The 10,586-nt window shown below is 37.7% G+C and overlaps 1 protein-coding gene across 1 annotated transcript in view; it reads left to right on the top strand.

Moving 5' to 3' along the window:
- The window catches only part of GAS2 (growth arrest-specific 2), an 85,356-nt gene extending 74,975 nt beyond the window's left edge, over nucleotides 1-10,381 (top strand). The window contains exon 7 of the mRNA XM_009334528.1: nucleotides 10,163-10,381. Within this exon, the coding sequence (XP_009332803.1) occupies nucleotides 10,163-10,381 (219 nt within the window). The remainder of the gene's footprint in view (nucleotides 1-10,162) is intronic.
- The last annotated feature ends 205 nt before the right edge of the window (nucleotides 10,382-10,586 follow it).

Raw genomic sequence — 10,586 nt, 5'->3', positions numbered from 1 at the left:
TGTCTTCAGTTCCCAGTTGCATCATCAGCCCTGTGCTGAAAATGTGACATCTTATAACAGTGTTTCATAAGCACTATAAAGAAAGAGTTTTGACTGATAAGGTAGTTTAACAACTTGGGTAAGTATTGGAAAAATAAATTAAAAAGTTGTGAGGTGGAAATCTCAAATGAGATTCAAAGATCCCCTAGCAGGAACTTGCAAATGGAATAAAGAAGGTTTGAAAAGAAACTGAGTCCCAAGAGGCAAGGGTGTTCTCATTTCAGGTCAGCTTTATTTGCCCTCCTTTTGCTTAAGTTTTTCACAGAAAGGAGTATTTTTGCAAGTGGAAGCAATTGCCAAAGGGACAGTTGATGAATGGACAGTAAATGTCAGTCTAGAAAAAGAAGAAATCAACGTGCAAGCAAAATGACTGACTGATCAATTAAGTAAGGATGAGTTGGGTGAAAGCAATTCATTTCATATTCTAAAAGAAGAGATCTCTCTGCAGTGTGATTTAGTGAAGTAAAAAAGTTGATGATGTTATGCATCTTTTCATAGAAATACCTGTGTGATGAAAAGGAGAATGAGAGGGCTGCTTTGTAAGGAGTGTATCTAATTAACAAAGGACATGGTGGGTATGGTTTTAAAGCCCTTATCCTTGGGACTTTTTCAGAAAAGAAAAAAAAACCAACCCTTATTTTAGCAAAAGGGTCAGGTTCAGATTTCAGAAAAATATGACCCAAAATACATCCTGAAGAATTGGATAAATTCCCATTGACTTCAGTAGGAACTGGATTAGTCACTTAATGAAAATGTTGTGTAACTGCTCTCATTCGGTTTTATTAGATTTCATTATGTTTCCTCTGAGACCTTTTGGTGCATTTGTTAGTTAACTCCTGGTCTCCTAGCAGACTAACTTACGTACCTCACGTGGATTATTTTAATATCAATGTTTAAGTATTTTGAAGCTTGCAAGCATTATGCTGTAAGTATAGTTAGTGAGCCTTCTGGTTTTGTGGCAAAGTAATAATGCTTCATGCTTCAAGAACCTCTCCGTTTGCCACTGGCATTTTCATGTTGATGCAGAACAGTCTGAAGAAGTCAACTTCTATTATCACAGAAAACCCTGTAAGCAAGGGAGGATACATAAATAACACAGTCAAATAACTTAATACCTGTAATGGCCACGTTTACTACACAGTATTGAAGAACAAAAATCAGAGACAACTCTGGCTTCCAAAACTTCCTCAGTCAGACTGGCAAAGGCCTAAACTGGCGGCATAATTTTGAGGACTAAGAGTTCAGGCTAGCCAAGTCTCTGATCTTTTTGTTAACATCCTGAAAAAGAAGACATGATTTACAATTGGGCAACAGCTCTCAGTTTTGTGACCACCAGCCATTTTACAAAACCCAAGTTGGTTTTGAATAAGTAAAGTAGAAGTAAGAAAATCTCTATATACTCTCTACCCAAATTCACTGCACTGTGTGCCAAGTTTTCAATTTATTAATTCCCAGTTTAATCCTTTCTTAAAAAAAATAAAAATAAAATTCCCTTAATCAGAGAGGAGCATCAATCTCATTTATGTTCAACTTTTTTTCTTATTGGAACTCATTTTGTTTTGGCTTTTTTTTTTTTTCAGTGACAAGTGGAAACAGATACAATGTCCTACTAATTTTGGAGAAGGAATAGAGACAAAAGGGTATCTGTTATTGAGTAGGCTTCCAAAATTTGGAGATTGGATCTTCGCTTTATTTATGTATTTAAACATTTCTACTTTATTGCAAAGTCTGTTAATAGATTTAAGTGTGAAACAATAGGTAATGCCTATTTAATTTAATACTATACTATAATAATAAATTATAGTACATAATATTAGGTTGTATATTAATTTCTAAGCTGCTATCACTTTACAAATGCCGAAGAATTTCTACATCATTTTTGAGGCTCAGCTGTGTAATAGAAAACTGACAAATGTCTGGGTAGGAAAGACAATCTAATGAAAACACAATCATAACATAATTCAAAATCAAACATTTTTCCCTTCATAGAATAGTGACTGTTAGAGGTGTCTGTTGATTGCCCGCTAAACCTATGAGTCTCTCATTATGTCTTAACTTATTTGAAGACAGGTGGCTTTTTTTTTTAAAAACTAAGTCTCACTATTAACGTGAGTCTGATGTGTGTAGCTGAAGCCTTTGGAGTTGAATATGGTAAATGGTACCAAAATATGTCATTGTACCCTAAATCCTTATTTGTTGTGTGATGATGCCTTTGGGCACCAGGCACAGATCGGGGATCCTGCCATATATATAGTGAAAGAAAGTGTTTGCCTTAAAGACGTCACTATGTGTAATATATTGCACGACTAACATTCCTTCTTTTATCTTTAGCACTCTAATATAGTAACAGTTCTTACCTAGGAGAATGTGTGGAAATTAGTACTCAGCTCAGAAAGCCTTACTTACTAGATTTTTAACTTCAGAACAGATAAGTGTAAGCGTAAAACCACTGTCTTTACTGTGGCTGACCTCCTAAATGAAAGTCCTGTCTGCAGAGAGGTAAGTCTGTAGTCCTCTCTGATGAATTTTGTTTGACTGAGTGAAGTAATAGCCAAATTTTGAAAAGGAGAAAAGCAGGTACTTACACCTGCCATTTTCTGTTTCATACTTCTCATGTTTAAATTGCCTTTTGGGTATTTACATGTGTAAATGACTATTTAGATGCCTCTTGTATTTGCACACGCAAAGTCTGCTTGTTCTTTTGATCTGAAACAAACTGAAGAAATGACTCAATGAATTACAGGAGGCTTCTGATCTGTATTTAGTGTAAGGCCTGGTCTTGATATGCTTTGAAAGCTCTGTTGGTGCGAGCCTCTATGGCTGCCTCACCTGGAAAATCTGTCAGGCTTCGGTGTTATCAGCAGCCACTGAAAATCATTGCAGCTGGAACTACACTGATACAATTTTTTGTATCACCTATTTAGGTCAATACTTCTTTCAGTTCCCCCCACCCTGTATGTCAGTCGATAGACGTGGAGAATAACGTGTAGTGGTGTTGCTGAAGCGGTTGGGAACTTTATTAGGTTCTACATGAAAACTGAGCTCCTTGTTCAGTGAGGAATATCACTTGACACAAAGCAATGAAGGTTATTCTGCCCCAAAATGGAGATTTAGGGATTCTGATGAATGCCTCCATTCTGGTTTATTTTCCACCATTAATATTTACTATAAAATCAGGAATGTCTGCATTTGATTTGTTTCAGGAATATAGTCTTGAACCAATGAAGCTTATAAATAATTTATAAAGTATCATTCCATCCCATTCTTTGTTTATATAACATAGTGTAAGAGATCGTTTCAATACACTGAGTGGATACCTGTTAATGTGTTTGATACAGCCCAAGATATAACGTTAAAATAAAATTCTTTATAATTCAGAAAGTGTGGTAATTATAAGACCCAACTCTAGCACAGATAGAAATATTGTGACAAGCAATTAGTGTGCACTCTTGATGTCTTTTTTTCAAGCTGAGCTTTTTATAATGCTTTTTCCAGCTAAGTGAGATTCATTTAATGTGATTTACTACATATAAATCCCTGGAAATGAGGGGGAGATGTTAATCCAGCGAGCTGTCTATTTTCCATGTCATTATCACGGTATCTGCAGAGAGGGGAAGTGCAGGCTCCTTTATTGGGATTTTCGAACGACAACACAGAAACTCAGTGGAGGTCCCTAAACAAATCCGTATGTAATGACTGCAGTGATACAAGATGCATCATTTGGAACTTTTAAAATTAGTAGACATAATCCAAAGCAGTTTTGTATAATCCTATGTCAAGAGGCGGGGCTAGGCAAAATGTGACGTAATCAGGGATGACAAGGCAAAATGAGGAGTGCATTTTTCCTGTTTTTCAGGTGGGGAAAGATTTTTTCTTAATACAATTGGATCATAGGATAATTCAGGTTGGAAGGGACTAATATACTGTTGCCTGCCAAAATATACATTAATATACTGTAAGTAGATTACTTGAGTGTGGGTGAATAATTATTATCTGGAATTGGCTACATAATTTGCCCTTTTTCAGATTTGCAGAGCTGAGGTTTAATTTGAATTCCTTAGATGTGCGCTTCGGCACATAAGTGAGTTCTTAAAAGTCTAAAATAAGCTTTATGTTTTATCCGACTCAAACTTTTCTTTAAGAAGGCAACACACAAATTCAATGACAAAAGGAGAGTGAAAGCCAAAAAAAAAGCATAGTTGGAGGGAAGCTTTCTAGCATTCCAGCTGGAAGCTGGTTTTCTTTCATATCCTCTTGGGAATTGCTCCTACGATCCCTTGTGTCCATAAGGGTGAACTCTATGTAGGTAGCAGCAGTAATGCCTCTTACAAAATATATGCTACAGTGGCTGTAAACTTTTAAAAATAGGAATGTATCTAAATCTAACCTGGCTGGTGTTTAAATCTGATGGTACTCCAGGATTTTGCTATAAATTTTACAATGAACTCTGGAGATGAAGTTGTATAATCTCTGCTAACAAGGTATTTTTAATGTCTATAGTTACATGGCTTGCAGCAATTAATCAGGAGAATATTACACATTCTTGATGATGTTTTCAGGTCACTGAGTTCTCAGGGAAGTAGAAAAACTCCATATAGCAACAGTTACCTACAAATTTCTGAAAATTTACTTCCCTATTTGAATGTATTTAGAAGCCCTGGTGTAAATGCCTACTACCACCTACTACTGCATTTACTGCACGGGCATGTATTGGAGATGAATAAACTGTCAATATGATAACATTAATGATTATGGAAATATGAGGTTGCTAAACATCACTACTAAGTACCGCTAATCTATGATCCACAGGGCAGCACTCCAGCTCTTTTTCTTTTGTCCAAGGCCCTTGCACTTGCTGACATCGGGTCTCCTCAAAACCTCCATGGAACAAGCAGGAATCCTAACTCCAGGCTGCTACTGGCTTCCCCCATCAGAGGCCAGCCACTTTCAGCATGTGCTGCACATCTGTGTAGTTTTCCTCAATTCCTTTTTTTATGAGACCAATTGTCTGACCTTTACCAGACCAATGGTCAGGGCCCGTTCAGCTCTCCTCACTGTCCTCTTCTTGGCCAGCCCCTAGTCATGACCTGTTTGAACGGAGTGTTAGCAGTACCTGTTAACGTTAACTTTTGCATGCTTTGGTGACTGTCAAGGATGTTGAACTAGTATCATTGGAGCTTCTGTGAAGGCACACAGCTAGACAGGCTTCTCTGCACATGGCCAGTCTTTCACAGTCTTTCTCAGGGCCCCATCAGGCTAGACCTGGCTCCACATTAAATGATGGATGTGAGAATTTTCAGTGGCCAACTTCAAGAGGACCTAGGTAACTGCTAAGCATTGGAATTGCTGGGGAATTTGAGGTCTAATTTTGCTGGCTTTAGAGCTTTACTATTAAAAGCTTTTGCCATGAGAAGGAATAAAATTTTGACACTTGATGACACAAGCCTTGTTCTCTGAAGCAATAGTGCCTCAAGTCCCCAAATACTACTTTTTCCTCTTGCATATAGATATGCACACCAAATTCCAAGAAGACTTCACCTTCTGTCAGCCACACACGCAGCCACAGGCTGCCAGTTCTCTCCTAACATCACTTCTTCAGGCCGTAACTAGGAAGATGCTGAGAGAGACCACAGTCTCTTATATGGAAGAGATGTCCTACTCCATGAAAATGTCCGTGAGCTATGCACTGTGGACCAATTTGTCATTACTTGACGATACCATATTCTAGACACAGGCTCAGAGACTTGCTGGGGCAGGCTGGTAGCCCAGATCTGAGTCCTGTTCCTGGTCCAAGTTTTGCACCCTGCTCTCACCTTCTTTTTACTAAGAATGGTTAGTGAATAATACTGAGATTTGAGAAAGCCTTTTTTTTTTTTGCATAAACAGGAGGGTAGATCATCGATGTAAATGGTACAGACAAGCTGGAGCAAAATGATTCCTAAGTAGCATTAGCCGGGGTTGCAGCAAAATCATAGACGTTCCATGTCTGAGTGTACCCTGTGTGTGTACTTACCTCAGGCCTCGAAGCCTGCAGTGACAACAGTGAGATATTCCGGCTTGCTATGGGTAGTGGTCTGACACAGTAATGTGGAAAAGTCTTAACAACACTGGGATTTCCTTAGTGTTGACTTGCGATGTCTCTGGGGTCAGTGTGAAAATATATTGATCTAGAAGCCCATTTCATGGGCTGAACACCTCTCGGAGAAGGTCGCCTCAATGCTAAGATATGAGAAACAAGGGTTGTATCTACTAATGACAGTGAGTCCAAGTGTCTCACATTCAATAAAAATTAATTGAAATGTATTAAATTCTTCTCTTTCCCAATCTCGTTAACATTTTACTTTTGGAGTGCAACATTCTCTTTGCACAGTCACTGGTGTGATGCACTGCGTTATTTTGCCAAACACCTTTGGACTTTATAGTCAATATGCTCTCAGCATGTAGCCTACATAATTTCTGAAGTTGGCCTAAAATCACACCAGCTAACTCCAGGCTATGATTTGCTTTAGGTTGCTGCGTTTGGCTTCCAGAGCCCAGCGCAAGTTCCTTTCGAGTCAGTAGGATTCTTTCTGTTGCCTTTTGCAGGACTTGGATCAGATCCACAGTAATTCCTCCTCTCACTTCCCCCCCGAAATATTCTTTCAGAAAGTTATAATAGAATCTGAAGAATAACAATATTGGGCCAGATTTTCGGTTCTAATAAAACAGAATAGGTTTGGTTTTTTTTCAAGTCAGTAAAACTATACTCATTTACATGAGCTTAAATATCTTTACATACAGCCTAATATGTCTTCAATAAGCCATAAAGTTCTCTAAACTTATTTATGTGAAACCCAGAACCATTTAGACTATATTTCACTTTGATGCCAAAGTTCTATGCAATGACAGCTTAACTTTTGTTGACTATTTTTCATGCTATCTCTTGATACAGCCTTAATGCCTACTAAAACCATCTATAATTCCTCCTCCGTGATGCTATTGTCTGGTCATCTGGTTTCTCATCTGTTTGCTTCACCATAGATTCAACTGTTCTAACTTAAACACAGATTCTAGAAGGAACAGCTTTAGTGACAGCCCTGCTTCAGACACAACAGAAATAATGAAGGTTTATGGCAATCGTAAACATATGTTGGATTTTATTTTACAGAAAAGGTTTTCTCAGTTTCAGTTGGCTGGCTAGCGGTGTGAAAATACACGTATGTCATGAATTTATTTACATTGATAACTGACTAATGAACTTTATTGTAGAATCCATCTTTTTCTTTCTCAGAGATCTCATGCAATGGAAAAGCTGAATTAGGTGGATCATAAAATCTCAAAAGTTTCACCTTCAGCTGAAGTATGTTGGGGAGGAAACTGCTTTTTCAGTTAGAAAGTAGAGCAAGTTATTTTGTTTTTTTTTTTCCCCCTTGGTGAGAAATCCTTTCTACGTCTGTGAACCTGGAGCAATTCTGAAGTTAGCAGAATTATTCTGGATGTGTGCTGGTGTTACTAGCATCAAAATAAGGCCGTAGGAGTAAAATGGTGCTTTTGTGGCACAGCACAGCATGAACAATGGCTATATTTTGGATGTAGGAAAACCCAGTCTCTATAGAAAGCAAGCATTCAATGACTTTTATAACAGCATAATAGTACAAAGAGAAAGAAAATAGAGGGGAAAGACAGAAGTTGTACGTTTAACCTGAGCATCAGGAAATAACATACCAGCAGTAGGTTTTGTTTGTCTGCACAGTAGTCCCTAAGGGAAATTGAACCAAATATACTTTTTGCTAACTTTCCGTTCCTAACTCTTAATCAAAAGTCCAGATACTAGCTGGTCTTGGAACGTGAACCCCCCGTGACAGTATGTGGAAGCTGAAATTCAGCAACAGTTAACTCCTTCCCACAGCAGCATCACATGCTGTAGTGGACCGCAGTTGGGCTTAAAATGCTTTTGTGTGAAAAGTTTTGGGGGCATTTCTCAAGTGCTTTTTAGACATTCAAAGAGGAGAAAGTTGCTAAATAAAATTCTGTAGCCTCCTTTGTCTTGAGGCTGTGTCACCATTTGAACTGCAGTTTTCAAACTCGATGTAAAAACCATTTGCTTCTTTCATGATATATTGTCCAGATGAAAGACTTGATTCAAATCTCATACCGCTGAAGGCTGATCATACCATTGTCAGTTCAAAATGAAGTCTCGAAACTAAAATACAAAGCTGGAGAGGAAAGAGAAAAAGTGTGATTGGCGAAGAAGTGCGTCTGATTCTGCTTTCATATCCATGTAAATCTAGAGAAAAACCTCACTTGTGCATAGCTATTGCAGAGGCAAACTCTCCTACAGCCCAGAGCAACAGCACAGACAGTCTCAGTAGCTGAGAGATGTTAATTAAACTAAGAGTACTTGAGTGTGCTCTCGTTAGGAAGGATCAGAAGTAACTTTATTTTTCAGTATCTGTAAAGCTGAATTGATTTCCCACTGTGTTTCACATAAAAACCACAATGCAGAAGCAAGAACAATTATTTGCTGTGCATTAAAATGTTTTAAATGAAAACTTTCAAACAAGATTTCATCTGCAGCTGCCTATTCAAATGAAGAGTTTGATTCCTTATAAGCTTACCCTGATGTTCAAACTTTAGACAGCTGTACAGCTTTCCATGCTTTCTTCATTCCAGGTGAATCTGGCTCCTCATGTAACAGAAGACAAACAACATATTTTTAGGCTGAGGTGGGGTGTTTGTTGGTTGGGTTTTTTTTTGAGTTACATTTTTGCCTTTTATTATCTGTGATTTTGTTTGATGGAGAATTTTTCTTGTTTTGTTGTCTATGCTATGTGTACTAATCGGAATTGTGCTGTGTTACAAAAGGCTTATGTGCCACCTCAGTCTCAACTGCAAATACTGTCAGCCCTCGAGGGAGTTTTGGACATGCAGAAGAGCCCATATACACATCACAGCCATAAATCCAAATGTCATTACCCAGACTTCGTTAAACATCTTCTAGCGTGCCTTTTACAGGGCCAATTTTTAATTTCTGGCGCTACGGCTAAATGATGTTTAGCATTTGATGAGATGTACTAATCAAAGCATTTTTCAATGCGTGATTTATGATGTGGCTTCTATAGAATATGCTGCTTTATGATACCTCCCTGGTATTGATTTGTCTGTTCTGCATGGAGAACCGGAGGAGAGAAATTAGTGAAATTGCCAGCTGAACTCGCAGGTGCAGACATGGGAGAAGTTACATTGGTACTTGGTGAAAAATTTTATTTGAGTTTAGGCGAAAACCGAGTGTGGATCTGGAGGATATACGTTAGAGATAGGTACCTGATTTGGCAGTTAGCTGCCCCTCTCCACCTGAAATTCCTTTGTAGGTTAAGCCCCGGTGTTTCTGGAATAAAGACAGCAAGCGTAAGCAGTACTGAGCTTTCCCACTAGTAAGAGCCTGGGGACTTTTCTTGTATTTTCTTTCACAACTCAGCATGAATTTTGGTATCTCCAAACAGTTCCAGATACATTATTTCTGATAACCCTCACTAGACCGATTTCATTACAACATTAGACTATTTTAGTTAGAATGTGTGTCAGCAATTCTAAATTGTTAAACTAAATGGTACTTCATTTTCTTAAATAACTTTTTTGATGTTTTAGGAGGTAGAGGAGATTGTTTTGGTTGTTTGCCCTTCACTAGTCCTTTTTTTATAGATCCCTATCCTATAAAGAAAAGCCAGTTTCAAGACATATAAAATGGTGTCTTTACTAACATATTTTCAAAAAGTTAATCTGAAAAACATTCATGTTGCCGAATGTGTTTATACTAAACACATGAAGAACAGGATCACTCGGTGCTACAGGACTAGAAAAACATGTAGCATTGTTTACATAAAATATGCAAATCTTTAGTTTTAAATACTATCTCATTTTCTTATAGTTTTTTAAATTTACTTATTAAATTCAAAGAAAAAACATTCTACTATTTCTTTTCCTTTCCTTTTATTATAAAGCAAACTACCAACATACATCTGTGACTTTTAATTAAAAGTAAGCATAGCTTTTTCCAGTAGAAAAAAAGGTGATTTCCCAGTGAATGGTTCTCTCTCAAGAGTTTTTGGTTTGTTTGTTTTTTTTCCTGCATATGTAATTTCAGATGCTGCACAACAAACATGTGATGGTTCGTGTTGGAGGAGGATGGGAGACTTTTGCAGGTTACTTACTGAAGCATGACCCGTGCCGAATGTTGCAGATCTCCCGAGTGGATGGGAAAACTTCTCCAATCCAGAGCAAGTCTCCAACCCTCAGGGACATGAATCCAGACAATTATCTGGTTGTTTCTGCCCATTATAAAACCAAGAAGGAGATTAAGTGAAATAAGCTTCTCATGTGATTGGGTCCATGGGGTCCAAATTTTTTTCTCAAGTGTAGTAAATTTAGTTTATGCTTTACAAGGACTTTGGAAAATTTAAGACAGACTGGAAATGGCAACCCATTTTGAAGATCTTTGAATTGTAGAACTATTTATTTCTAGTACTGTATCTTTTATAGCAAATTACCCTTGATAGGCTAATTACTAC

The sequence above is a fragment of the Pygoscelis adeliae genome, unplaced genomic scaffold (assembly GCF_000699105.1).
Source record: "Pygoscelis adeliae isolate BGI_AS28 unplaced genomic scaffold, ASM69910v1 Scaffold171, whole genome shotgun sequence".
In the NCBI taxonomy this organism is placed as follows: Eukaryota; Metazoa; Chordata; class Aves; order Sphenisciformes; family Spheniscidae; genus Pygoscelis; species Pygoscelis adeliae.
Note: the sequence above shows the minus strand (reverse complement) of the source record. Positions and strands in the feature narration are given on the sequence as shown.